General features: G+C 36.3%; 1 protein-coding gene across 1 annotated transcript; it reads left to right on the top strand.

Moving 5' to 3' along the window:
• Window positions 1-3718: 3718 nt before the first annotated feature.
• Window positions 3719-13781, top strand: LOC132604606 (uncharacterized). Its single transcript, XM_060318178.1, has 8 exons — window positions 3719-4062; window positions 9647-9756; window positions 9842-9898; window positions 10379-10678; window positions 11422-11666; window positions 12137-12443; window positions 12531-12804; window positions 13288-13781. Exons 1-8 carry the CDS (start codon window positions 3748-3750, stop codon window positions 13540-13542), a joined length of 1863 nt encoding a protein of 620 aa, XP_060174161.1. The 5' UTR covers window positions 3719-3747; the 3' UTR covers window positions 13543-13781.
• The last annotated feature ends 1054 nt before the right edge of the window (window positions 13782-14835 follow it).

Genomic DNA, 14835 nt, shown 5'->3' with positions numbered 1-14835 from the left:
CTGTACTGCATTGGGAAATGTGGGAGTAGGGGAAAAAAACTAATTATTAGCTATAGGCTATAGTGTTTTTAATATGAATGTGAAAAGACTTGTAGAGTGCTCGTGTCATGCCTCTTATGTATTCGCTTTTAGGTTCAAATTTAAATTAAATTTTATAAGCTGATAGTACCATTGCATGACCTTAGAAATGAAATGGTTAAATACTTTGTGAATGGAGTTGGAAGATTGACAGATACTACCATATATATCTATTTTAATTTATGAATATTTTCTTTTTTAGTTAGTATAATATATCTATTTTAATTTATGTGAATCATTTACTATTTGAGGAGTTTACGATGTAATTTTTAATCATGTTTTTATTATATTTTTTCTAAATTATTTGAATTATAAATTATCATGATTTATAGTACTTTTAATGTAATTTCTAAATATATAAATTTTATGTTTATGAACTTCAAAAGTCCATGTCAAAATTTAAGATTTAAACTATAAAGTTTGATCCTCATGCTTCAAAAAAGTTCACCTAAATTGAAACGGAAGGAGTATTTCTTAACAACAATAATACTAATAATATACTAAGTGGTCGTTTGGCAGATAGCCAAAATTATTCCGGGATTATAATTCTGGGACTAATTTATCCTGTCTCTTGGGACTATTTTATCCCATCTAGGAGATGAGATAAAATAATTCTAGGATAAGTGGATAAGAAGGAATATCTCATCTTTTAAGTTGGAATGTATTTTATACTTTCTTTGATACAAGGTATAAATTTATATCTTCTATTAAACATGATACAAAAATTAATGCTGTAATATTTCGATTTATACCATGCACCAAATGGCCCTAAAGTAATCTCCCATAGGTGGGGGTCTGGGGACCATGGCCTTTCGATAAGACACTTGCGTCGACTTCTAACACCTCCTTTATGTTTAACGAATTTTAAAATTCAAAGTTCTCATTTATTTTTTACAATGAAAAACTTCTTTATATGATGGACAAGTCATAATTAAGATCATAAAATTAATTATTTTTTTAAAAAAAACATATTGATGTATCATACAGGAATGGGAATACCTCCTTTATATTCTCCAACATCATGACATACTTAGCGGGCGTTTGGACATGCAATTTCATGTCATGACAGCTTTTGAACATGTGATTTCATTTCATGAGATAAAATCCTAAATCATCCAAAAAGGCATGATTTGAGATTTCAAAAATTTTAAATATAAAACTTGACCTATAAGTTTATATTTTATAAAGACCCATACGTTTGTAGATAGTTTTAACAATTATTCTCACGAACTATTTACCAACCTCATTAACTTTTATCAACTGTTATATATATTCGTACCACGTGGGAGGATTATATTAAAGAGTAAGGGGTCGTTTGGTTTAAGGACTCATTAGTCCCAAGATTATAATTCCGGGACTAATTTATCCCATCTATTGGGATTATTTTATACTATCTAAAAGATGGTATAAAATAATCCCAGTATAAGTGGATTAAGAAGGTATAAGCTGGGTTATCCCAACACTAATTTTTATACCATGTTTGGTACAAGGTATAAATTTATCCCAGTACTAATTTATACCTTATACCAAACATGGTATAAAAATTAGTGCTGGGATAACCCAACTTATACCTTAAACCAAACGACCCCTAATTACATTACTATTCATGTTAAAATTTTCTTTTTATTGAACTAAAGTTTAATCAATTGATGTTGCATTTTTTACAAAAACCCTTCTAGTAGCGTATTAATTTTGTTATGGACTATGACTTGTGCATTTGGTAAAATTGTATAAACATTGGGAAAGTTTGATAGTTTTCACAACTCGTGGGTTTTTATGTTTATAAAAAAATACAACTTAAAATATTTAAATTGCATGTCCAAACATGATTTCACTCATGATTCCAAATCATGTCCAAACAGCTCCTTAGACACATAAGATGAAGCTGATAGGATACATGTTAAAGTCTTTTGAAAATTCTACCAGGAGATATCAATAAACGTAGTTTAACATAGAAGTTTGATAGAATATACGAGTCCACCAAACAGTTTAGAGAATTAGGTTTTCTATCTGTTTCCTTAAGTCAGACAGAAAGTAAATAACACAATATATTTACATGAAAATCTCCTTGCTCAAGGGCGTAAAACCATGATCCACTGCAGTAGAATTTGCTCAAACTTCACTATAAACAAGCAAACTTCCGATTACAAACTATTGCAACCTAGGAATTAAACTATTAATCTCTCCCCCTTACAATAACTCTAATGTAAGACCTTTACAATAACTCTATTGTAAAGACACACCTTGACTAACTCTAGCCAAGTGTACAACTCAGAATACTTGAGAAATGAAACTATTAAACACTTCTTGAAAGCAGTGTAAGAATACAAGTTAAAGAGCAAAAGACAAAGACTCGACAAACCTAAGGACTTAAGACATCTTCAGTGATAGGGGAATTGGTCCTTCTGTTGTTTGTTGCAGCTTTGTTCTTGATGAGAGCACTTTGATAGGCTGCTACTTGCAGTTAAGATGTGTGTGATTTTCTAATTTGCAAGCTTAAGTTTTCACTTCGAACATGTTGTTTATATAGGTGGAGCAAGTGGATAGGTGAGAAAGCGACAAGTTTCCTAGCGCGCTACAGCAACTCCGCTACTATGCTACTGCATTGCTACCAGTCGGTATAGTGTCAGCAACTTTACAGCTGTAGAGTTGACCTTTGTAACGGCTAGAACCTGATCCCTTCTTGTTTCTTTAACAACGTATCTGGTTCCTCGTATTAATTTGTCAAATCATCAGAACATAAAATAGCATAACTTATCAAAGTTCTATTAGACCTAAAAAATATATGAATATCACAAATTAAAGATTATAAAGTAAATATACCATAGACATGTAGAGAGACTGGTATATTATTCAACTTTGAACTGATGTACAAATGAACTGAATTGATCTCCTACTCGACTACTCGTAGAGGAAAAGAGGTTGTTGTGAGGCTTTTTAGAAGCTGCTATCAAGCTGATACAAGTTATCTACTTGAGCTACTTGCAAGCTGCCTGCTTGATTGCAAGTCTGAGAAAGCTGTTACAAGGCTTTTCAGAAACCTGCTAGCAAACTGTCTACTTGAGCTACTTGTAGCTTATCCAAAAAATCGTATATTTAAATTGACATCCACGATACAATAAATTCATGACAGGAAGTGTATATAAGCGTGCACCAAAATCCTTTCCCCAAATTATATCCCTCCACCTTAAATTCTAAATAGGATTATATTACTATAAGGTGCCGTTTGGCCATAAAAATTATTCACCTTTTTCCGATTTTTTTTTCACTTTTTTCACTTTTGGGCGTTTGACCATAAATATTCCGAATACAACTTGAAGTTGTATTTCAGAATACCAAAAACTCAAAAAACTTGTTTTTAAAAAAAAAATCATTTTTTTTCACTTTTTTACAACTACATTTCACTAAAAACTATAATTTCAAAAATTATGGCCAAACACAACTCTAATTCCAACTCCAACTTCAAAAATTTCAAAAAAAGTGAATTTATTTTTGGTATCTATGGCCAAACGCCTACTAAATTTTGGGTCAAACTGCCTCACATTTTTCATGGAAGCAAAATGGATAATACCAAAAAAATAAAAATGTTGGAAACCAAAACAAAAACATAAAAAAAAAGAGTTATACTTCCTGAAGTAAATTATTTCATTCATTTTAGTCCCCATAAAAATGCTTTCCCACATTTCTCACACCTCTTCTTCCACCGCTGGTTTCTTCCTCTCTTCCACCGCCAAATCTCTTAAACCCAAATTACCTTTTTACCCTTTTCATTTCCCAATTCAACAAAAACGACACCGTTTTGTTTTTTCTCCAACTATGGCTACTTCAATGGATTCAGTTCTTGATGATTTAAAGAAACAAAACTTAAAAGGAACTGAAAATGTTAATATTAGGAGTAAATTAAGTCTTGAAGAACTTAATTGGGATAATTCTTTTGTTCGTGAATTGCCTGGTGATCCTAGAAATGATAATATTCCAAGACAGGTTTGTTTAATTTTTGTCCACTTTTTTTTTTTTTTTTTTTTTTTTTTTTTTTTTGTATTTCTTGGTTATGCATATTAAAGATTGAATTTTTTATTTGATTTAATGTAAAGGGTCCTTTCTTTTTATTGGGAAAATTACTTTTTATGGGGTTAAAGATGTTTATTTGACCTGTATATTGTATTAGTGATAGTGGAAGTATCTTACTTTCCTTTTCGGTCTGTCCCGAAAAGTGCATTTTTTATACTAACATTGTAGTAAGTTTAAAACTTAGTATCTTATGCACATCTTTAATTTAAGACGACAATATTCAGTTCTTGATGATTTGAAGAAACAAAGCTTAGAAGGAACTCAAAATGTTAATATTAGTAGTAAATTGAGTGTTGAAGAGCTTAGTTGGGATAATTCTTTTGTTGGTGAATTGCCTGGTGATCCTAGAAGTGACAATATTCCAAGATAGGTTTATTCTTGGTTATGCAGTTTAAAGATTGAATTTTAATTTGGTTGAACTTAAAAGGTCCTTTACTTTATTGGGAAAATCTCTCTTTACGGGGGTCTAGGGATAGTGGACGAAGATACTAAAATCGGGGTTGAAAAGTTGTTTGAGAGAAAAGATGTCTCGTAAAGGCTGAAAATTTAAATAGTAATGCATATTCAAGATTGATTTTTTGTTTGGATACTTGAGAAACTAGTTGCAATTTCTTGAATTACTCCCTCTGTCCCATTTTGTGTGACTGTACTTGAATTACAACAACAACAACATACCCTGTGTAATCCCACAAGTGGGGTTTGGGGAGGGTACAATTTACACAAGACTTATCCTTACCTCGTGGAGGTACAGAGGCTATTTTCAAAAGACCCTTGGTTCAAGTAACACATATCAAAGCAGTTTTAAAAAATAAAATACAGAAGTAAAGCAGACATAACAAATAATAGAGAAATCAGTACATCACATTCACAAAAATGGAACAGTAACAACAACAAAATAATGCGATAACCAAAGCAAAAAAACAACAGGTAGTAACAGAAATCGAAGGACAAGAAACTACGAGGCTAGCACTAATGCTACCGGTTTGCAAAGAGACAATACTCAACTACCTACTAACCTTCTACCCTAATACTGGATCTCCATATCCTCCTACCTTAGGTCATGTCCTCGGTGAGCCGAAACAATGCCACATAAAAGCTCTAAATTTAAGTAGTAACGCGTATTCAAGATTAAATGTTTTTTTTGGATACATGAGAAACTAGTTGGAATATCATTAGTTACTCCCTCCGTCCCATTTTGTGTGATTTTGTTTGCCAAAAACAGAGTTCAAGTTCTTTAATTTGCCTTTCTAAATTGTATTAGTGGCGGTGAAAAAAAAATGTCAAGTGAATGGTTGAAAAGTCAGTTTGATAAATCATATATCATATTTTAAATTTTCATACTTAAGGAAATTGAATTCTTGAAAGTTGTGTGAGAATGGAGTCAATTATCTTATATCCAAAAATACAGTGTGTCGTGTAAAATGGAACCCAGGAAGTATCATATTAGTGAGCGTCGAAGAAAATATTGAGTACTGGTTGAAATGTTAGTTTGATAGAGAAGCCGTCACGTTGAAGTGTTAAATACGATAAGTATAAATGTGTGATGAATTCGATTTACTTAAGTTGTTGGCATGGACAAATGGAATTATGTCAAATATTCTAGATGTCTCAAGGTGGAAAGAGTATCATGATGGAGGAATTACTATTTATTCGTAACTAGATAACAAGTTAAGTTTATAATTCGATTTACTTAATTATGGGGGAATAGGTGGGCTGATTGAGTTGAACTGAAGGCAAGTGGTACTAGGGGTGGTATTATCATTATTTGGGATAAGAGATATTGGAAGTGTTCCGACTCCTATCCAGGTAGCTGCTCTATCACTTGTTTCCTTGAAAGTCTTCATGAAAATTTTAGATGGTGTTTTACGGGGGTTTATGGACCCCACTCTAATGCAGAAAGGGAAGAATTTTGGGAGGAACTAGGAGCAATAAGGGGGCTCTGGGCTGATCAATGGGTGATAGGTGGTGATTTCAATGTGTGCAGGTTTGAAAACGAAAAATTTAATTGCACTAGAAGATCCCGGGCCATGGTGAGTTTCTCAGACACAATCTCAGACCTACAACTGGTTGATCCACCCCTTCAATGGGCTCAATATACCTGGTCAAGGGGGGAAGACACCCTCCAAGCTTCCAGAATTGCCAGGTTCCTCTTCTCGGCAGAATGGAATGACAGTTTCCAATCCATCAAACAATTAGCTCTACCAAGGGTTATCTCTGATCATAAACCCCTACTGCTGGAAAATGGAGATTGGGCAACAAGAAGTTCCTATTTCAAATTTGAGAACATGTGGTTGCAGCAAGAGGGTTTCATTGACATGTTAAGAGGGTGGTGGCAAAGCTATACTGTAGGTGGTTCCCCAGATTTCATCCTTGCTCAAAAATTGAGGAATCTGAAAAAAGATATTACCATCTGGAATAAGGAAGTTAATGGCAGGGTTGAAGAAAGAAGAGGCAGAGCTCTGGCAGAAATATCAGCTTTACAACTAGCTGTTGAGAACAGAATCCCCACTCAAATGGAAAAGCAAAGGCTTATTAATCTGAAGTTGGAGGTTCAGGATTTGGCCAAAGCTGAAGCAATTTCTTGGAGGCAAACGTCCAGATGTTTGTGGCTTAAAGATGGTGACCACAACACAAAATATTTTCAAGCAATGGCTAACTCTCACAGAAGATATAACCACATAGATAAACTCAAGGTGGATGGTGAAATAATTGAAGACAAAGTGCAAATTAAGGAGGAGATACTACAATATTACCAGAGGCTGTACACAGAAACTGAGACTTGGAGGCCTACTACCAATTTTGGAGATGTGCTCAGCTTATCAGGTCCTGATGGTTTCACTATGGCTTTCTTTCAAAAAACATGGGATTTTATCAAGCCAGAAGTGATGGGAGCTCTCAGCCATTTCCATCAGAATTGTCATATGGTTAAATCATGTAATGCTTCTTTCATTGCATTGATACCTAAAAGGAAAAGAGCAGTGGAATTAAAAGACTACAGGCCAATTAGCCTCATTGATAGTACATACAAGATTGTGTCTAAGCTGCTAGCAGAAAGGCTTAAGAGGATTATTGGCAAGCTTATTTCAACTCATCAGAATGCTTTCATAAAGCACAGACAAATCACAGATGCAGCATTGATAGCAAATGAAGTGCTAGATTGGAGGGTTAAAAGTGGTGAACCTGTGTGATGTGCAAACTTGACATTGAGAAGGCTTTCGACCAGCTCAACTGGTCTTACCTTATTTCTATTCTTAGAAAGATGGGATTTGGAGATAGGTGGATTAGATGGATCAGATTTAGTATTTCACAGTGAATAGAGGACCAGTGGGGTTTTTCTCTCCTCAGAAAGGAATCAGACAGGGGGACCCTCTCTCTCCCTTTTTGTTTATTATAGCAATGGAGGGTCTGAGCAAAATGTTGGACAAGGCCAGACAAATGCAGTGGATTCAGGGTTTTAGTGTGGGTTCCAGTCCTGGGGCCTCAATCACAGTTTCACATCTGCTATACGCTGACGATACAATCATTTTCTGTAAGGCTGACTCAACACAAATGCTATACCTGAACCTTACTCTCCTCCTCTTTGAAGCGCTATCAGGTTTGCATGTTAATGTGCTGAAAAGCATAATGTATCCGGTCAATGCTGTCCCAAACATTGAAGAGTTGGCAAGTATCATGGGGTGTACTATTGGAACACTTCCGACCACATACCTAGGTTTACCTCTGGGTAGCAATTCAAGAATGCTGAAATATGGAATGGGATCATAGAGAAGGTTGATAAAAGACCGGCCTCCTGGCAGATGCCATATCTATCAATGGGTGGAAGACTAGTCCTTATCGACAGTGTGCTTGATAGCATACCGACATACTACATGTCACTTTTCCCTATTCCTAGCAAGATCCTTGGTCGGCTGGACAAGATTAGGAGGGATTTTCTATGGAAAGGAAATAGCAATTCTCACCGATTCCATCTCGTCAAATGGGAAAAAGTTATACAGCCAAAGAACAAGGGAGGATTGGGCATTAGAGATTTAGCCTCTCACAACAAAAGCATGCTCATGAAATGGTTATGGAGGTTTAGTACAAATGACTCTAGCCTCTGGAAAGAAGTTGTTGCTGCTAAGCATGGAAGAAGGGACAAATGGAGCACAAATACTTCCAATTTACCCCATGGTGTTGGTCCCTGGAAATACATTAGTAAGCTGTGGAGCGAATTTTTTATGAAGGTCTGGTTCAAAGCAGGAGATGGCTCACATATTAAATTCTGGAGTGACAGATGGCTAAGTAACACTCCGCTCATGGAAGTCTACCCAAGCCTGTTTCAGATTGCTTGAGACAAAAACTCCACAATTGCACAGAATAGATGTGGCAATAGCTGGAGTGTAGTGCTCAGGAGAAATGTGCAGGATTGGGAGATAGGAAGTCTGCTTGAACTACTTGCTAATGTGGAGAAATATAACATGAATGACACATGTGCTGATACATTGTTATGGGGAACAAATAACTCTTTCACTGTGAAAGATTGTTATCAACGTATATGCTGCCAGAATCAGATCACCGAGCTTTGGCCCTGGAAACTTATTTGGAAGACCAAAATGCCTACCAAGATCATCTGCTTTTGTTGGATTGCCGTCCAGGAAGCATGTTTAACAATAGATAATCTGAACAAAAAAGGGCTCGAACTGGAAGATAAGTGCTATATGTGTCAGAATAGCCCAGAAACAGTCAATCACCTGCTCCTTCACTGTGCAGTGGCAAAGGACCTATGGAACATGTTCTGCTGTATTTTTGGCTTACAATGGGCCATGCCCCGAAATGTGAAAGAGGCTCATGCAGGCTGGAATTCATGGAGAGTTGATAAGTCCATCTAGAAAGTCTGGGTGATGATCCCTGGAGTTATTTTTTGGAGTTTATGGACTGAAAGGAACCGTAGATGTTTTGATGGGATTTCAACTCCAAACCACTCTCTTAAGGCTAGTTGCCTATTTCTTCTGTTCAGTTGGGTTAATCTAACCCCTGTATTTAGCACTGAACATTTTTTGGACTTTGTTAGCGCTCTAGTGCTAGTTTGACATATTGTAAAGAAGCTAACAACTATTCCTTGTGCTCTCTGAGAGCCCTTTTGTTGCCCTTGTAATTCTGCATCTACTTGATGCCTATCTATTAAACACCGTACTTCATCAAAAAAAAAAAAAAATCGATTTACTGAAGTTGGCATGTAGAAATGGAATTATGTCAAATATAATAGATGTCTCAAGGTGGAAAGAGTATCATGATGGAGGAAGTACTATTTATTCGTAACTAGATAAACAAGTTAAGTGTATAACAGACACTCGTGCTGGTTTGTCATAGAAGTTGTTCCTACATAGCAGAAAAAAGTGGGAAATGGATGTTACCTATTTGATAAGCGATGTAGTTTGCATTGGATTTGAAATGTAAGTAGCCGGAAAATTGAATCCTTTTGCTAGTCCTTTATCTGTGTCAAATATTGTGCTTGTAGGTGTTGCGTGCTTGCTACACAAAAGTGTTACCCTCTGTACCGGTCAATAACCCTCAGCTTGTAGCATGGTCAGAATCAATGGCGGAGTTACTTGAATTGGATCCTAAAGAGTGAGTTTTCAAAAGCTTACTGAATGTTGTTGTCATGCTAATTGTGGCTAGATGAAACTGATAGAGAGTTACTTTAATCTTTCAGATTTGAGAGGCCTGATTTTCCCTTTATGTTCTCGGGGGCGTCACCATTGGTGGGAGCGTAAGTTTCTCTAAGCTTGTCGACTTTCGGTGTGTTTAGTATGACGGAAAACGTTTTGCTATTTTTCCTTGTTTGGTTGCACTAAATATCTTGAAAAATGTATTCCTATGGAAAAGGTTTTCCTCAAAATCAGAGAAAATGGAGGAAAATGGTTTCCTTAAAAATTTGAGGGAAAACATTTACCGGATCGAAAGAACACACCAATGCATCCCCCACCCAGCCCCGCACTATCCACCCAGTCCACCTACTGCCTAACCACCACCTGAAGTTGCAATCCGAACTCAAAAACCTCGTAGTGTTTTGTTTTGGATATATGCAAATGCTCTTAAAATGACATTTTTTTAACTTGCATTTTTCAGAAAATAAGTTATTTTCTGAAATACTCTTTCTTGGAAAACATTTTCCGTCATACCATACGCACCCTTTGTCTTTGAATTTTTAGTAATGAGACAACATCTAAGGTTGGACTTGATTCTACAGGATACCTTATGCCCAAAATTATGGAGGACATCAGTTCGGCACGTGGGCAGGTCAGTTAGGGGATGGTAGAGCAATAACTCTTGGAGAGATTTTGAATTCAAAGTCGCAAAGGTGGGAGCTGCAGCTTAAGGGTGCCGGAAAAACCCCCTATAGTCGCTTCGCTGATGGTCTTGCAGTACTTCGTAGTAGCATCCGGGAATTCCTTTGCAGTGAAGCAATGCATGGCCTTGGAATCCCGACAACACGAGCACTTTGTCTAGTGACGACAGGAAAAAATGTCATGAGGGATATGTTTTATGAGTATGTTCCTCAGTGACTATTTTTTATTTTGGTTGATAAGCTGCATAATAGCATGTTTGGCCAAGATTCTTCAAGGCCAAGCGTACTTTCTTTTTTAATGCATTTTTTTTTTTTTGTTCAAAGTTGAGGTTTTTGGCCAAGCTTTTAGGAGAAGAGTAGTGCTTTTGAGTAGATGCAGAAACTGTTTTTTAGAAGCTGAAAAGTAGCTTCTCCCCAAATGTTCTTTTCTTAAAGCACTTCTGAGATATTTTGAAGCACTTTTAAAAACTTGGCCGAACACTAATTGCTGCTCAAAAGTTCTTTTCAAATTGATTAGCTAAACACAAACGGTTTTCACCAAAACTACTTTTTTGAAAAGCACATTTGGCAAAAAAAAAAAAAAAAAAAAAAAAAACTGAAAATAAGTTGATTCAAGAAGCTTGGCCAAACATGCTATAAATCAGCAAGAAATCATCTAGCTAGCCTTGAATTGCATTTTGTGTCATCTTAATTAACTAATAGCATAGAGCATGTTTGCCATCTTTGCTTCACAAAACAATTAAATCTTCTATCCTTTTAGAAGAACGATACTGTGAGCGGTTCTATCGATGAGGATGATTAGAAGCACCTATAGACATCTTTCGGGGGAGGTTTGGACTACATAGGGATTCATGTCTTGGAATTATACTCCAGATAATCATTACTTCGTCCATTCTAGTGCATTTTTGTTTCCTTTATTGATTATTGTCTTCCTTTTCGTGCAGTGGAAATCCCAAAGATGAACCTGGTGCAATTGTTTGCAGAGTTGCCCAATCTTTTCTGCGTTTTGGTTCTTATCAATTGCATGCCTCCAGAAGTAAAAAGGATCATGAGATCGTCCGTGCTTTGGCAGACTACGCCATTAGATACCACTTCCCCCATTTGGAGAGTATGAGTAAGAGTGAAAGCATATCATGCAACACGGGCGAGGAAAATTCAGCTGTGGATTTAACTTCAAACAAATATGCAGGTAAATATATAGGTTAATCTTGAAGAACCTAAAATTTTAGAATTCTAGTGGTCTTGTATGTATAAGTGGAAAGTGTTGATTGATGGATTAGTAGACAATCAGAGACAGTGGGATCAAAATTCCGTAATGACTTATTTCAATAATTTTCTCTAGTGGGGCTTTTTATATGGTCCTACTAATTGTCTGCCAGATTCTACCATCTAGATAATGATCAGTAAAGGATGAAACTCCTCTGTCCATGGCTTTAAAAGTTCTTTCCTCAAAAAGAATGGGAAGTTTCTTTATTGTTGTTGAAGATCATTGTTAGAGCTGATAGTGGACAATGCCTTTTCTGATTGCTAAGTATATGCTTCTGTTTAGTCCTATATTTAGCTTACCCTTGTAAAAAAGAAAGATAGGTGTTGAGGTCCATGCATAGTTTGACAATTTGCTTTCTCACATGCATTGATGAATGGGTGCATTTATTTCAGCATGGGCAGTGGAAGTTGCTGAGCGGACTGCTTCCATGATAGCCAGGTGGCAGGATGTCGGTTTCACACATGGAGTGATGAATACTGATAACATGAGCGTGTTAGGACTTACCATAGATTATGGCCCCTTTGGGTTTTTAGATGCTTTTGTTCCGAGTTACACACCAAATACCACTGATCTTCCTGGCAGAAGATATTGTTTCGCAAATCAGCCAGATGTAGGTTTATGGAATATTGCACAGTTTGTCTCTGCCCTATCTACTGCTGAGTTGCTAAGTGATAAGGAGGCAGATTATGCCATGGAAAGGTATCTTAGAATACTAGTATTTGGCCATTTGCTCGATTTTTTTCTCTTATCTTATTGTTGGTGATGTTTATCTGTTGACTTCTTCAGATATGGAAACAAATTTATGGATGATTATCAAGCTATCATGACTAGAAAACTTGGTCTGGCGAAGTACAATAAAAAGTTGATTGGTGAACTACTCAAGAATATGGCCATGGATAAAGTTGATTACACAAATTTCTTTCGATCTCTATCAGACATCAAAGCCGATCCTGCAATTCCAGAAGACCAATTGTTGGATCCTCTTACAGCTGTTCTCCTAGATATTGGTAAGGAACGCAAGGAAGCCTGGACAAGCTGGGTAAAGGCCTATATACAAGAGGTACATGACGGTGAATTTCTTTCCTAAGATAGTAGTGAAGCATATTTTGGATTAAGTATAATCATCTTGAGCTCAAGGTTAAACAGTATTGCATAAATAAGAGTGATATATAAGGTCCTTTGAAACTAGACTTTGTTCTAGGAGTGCCCATATGGTTATAATGGGAAGGGTCCAAATATGCCCTTAAAATATTCGAAAGTGAGCAGATATGCCCTTCTTTACTAGTTTAGCTCACACACGTCTTAAGCGTTTAATAGTTGTTCTATGCCCTTAATTTAATTGGAGCCCCCAATTAACCTAGTTTGCTGATTAGTAAGTGAAAAGGATAAATATGCCCTTAAACTATGCAGAAATGAGTAGATATGCCCTTCATAAAATCGTGCTTCTGACTTATTTGTGCAGCTGATTTGTGTATAATCTTTTCTGGAAATCATCAAGTTCGTATGTGAGGTATATAAGGTGTCACTTTTCTACTTTTTGCAGCTTTCTACAACCGGTATATCAGATGAGGAGAGGAAAGTTTCAATGAATTCTGTAAATCCGAAGTACATCCTCAGAAACTATCTATGCCAGAGTGCCATTGATGCAGCAGAACAAGGCGATTTTGGGGAGGTTCGGCAGCTATTGAAGGTTATGCAATGTCCATTTGATGAACAACCCGGCATGGAGAAATACGCACGCTTGCCTCCAGCTTGGGCTAATCGTCCTGGTGTATGCATGCTTTCTTGTTCCTCATAAGGCTTCCACTATGTAATACAAGAGTTTTAACTTGTATATAACAGAAAAAGTCAGTTTTTCATTGTTGTAGTAATATGTAAAAGGTATAGCTGCCTCTTTTGCCATGTTCTTGTTTTCTGGTCATAAGTACGCAACAATGTAATGTAAGTAGAGTGGTCTTGTAGCCCCGATTCATGGAGATTAAAGCTGTTTTACGCTAAAAGAAATCTTGTGATTGCATTTCCACGCACGGGTTGTTATGGGAGCTTTGATTTTAAGTCTAGATAATAATTTCGCCTTTACGTTTTTTTTCTTTTTTTCTTTTTCTTTCTGATTTGTTTATGTTTTCGATTCTCTATAATGCCAAGAGAAGAACTATAGTCTACATATGATGCCAGCCGATTTTTTTTCTGAGCTGTTGAATTTGCAGTATTGGTCTGATTTATAAGTATTATACTGAACTTCACGAAGAAAGAGGGATTAATTAAACAAAGAAGAGTATTTATTTAGAAGTTTAGGGCAATTCGCAGGAATGCCCCTTATTCTGGGCGGTCTTTAATTTTTGGCCCTCAAATTGTTGGTCTTTAATTCTTGCCCTTTGCGTAGAATATCATGAGGTTCTGCGTTCGAATCTCGGTTCAGACATAAAAATTTAAAAAAATTGCAAGACAAGGCTTTAGGAAAAGTATGCCTTAAGCGACATATGTTGCCTTTAGGCATAATTAAAGTTTTGCTGGATCCAGCAAAGGTTGCCTTATAAGTCAGACTTTTAGTTATGCCTTAAGGCGACCTCTACCGGAGACATCATAGGTTGCCTTAAGGCATAACTAGAGTTATGCCGGATCCACCATAGATTGTCTTATAAGGCGAACTTTTAGTTATGCCTTAAGGCAACTTATGTCGGATCCTGCATAACTTTAGTTATGCTTTGAGGCAACCTATGCCGCATAAGGCAGACTTATCTCAAGGCCTTGCCTTGCCAAATTATTTTTATTTTTATGCCTGAGCGGCAGGTTCAAACCCAGAACCTCAATATTTTCGGCTATCTTTTCAAGCGAAGGACAAAACTTAAAAATTACCATTTGAGGGCCAAAATTTAAAGACCACCCCAAAAGAAGGGCAATCCGCTCAAAATGGTTTAGTTTAGACAATCTTGTGATGTCTTGTCGAATCCATGTTATATAAGCTAACGATCTTTCTTCATGAATTTTTTTTTTGGTGGGGGGGGGGGGGGGGGGGGCGGATAGGACCTCACTATTTTTTTTATTAAGAAAAGCATAAACGTATAAACTAAAAATAAAAATTTCCACTATT

Source organism: Lycium barbarum, chromosome 7 (genome assembly GCF_019175385.1).
Source record: "Lycium barbarum isolate Lr01 chromosome 7, ASM1917538v2, whole genome shotgun sequence".
Taxonomy (NCBI): domain Eukaryota; kingdom Viridiplantae; phylum Streptophyta; class Magnoliopsida; order Solanales; family Solanaceae; genus Lycium; species Lycium barbarum.
Note: the sequence above shows the minus strand (reverse complement) of the source record. Positions and strands in the feature narration are given on the sequence as shown.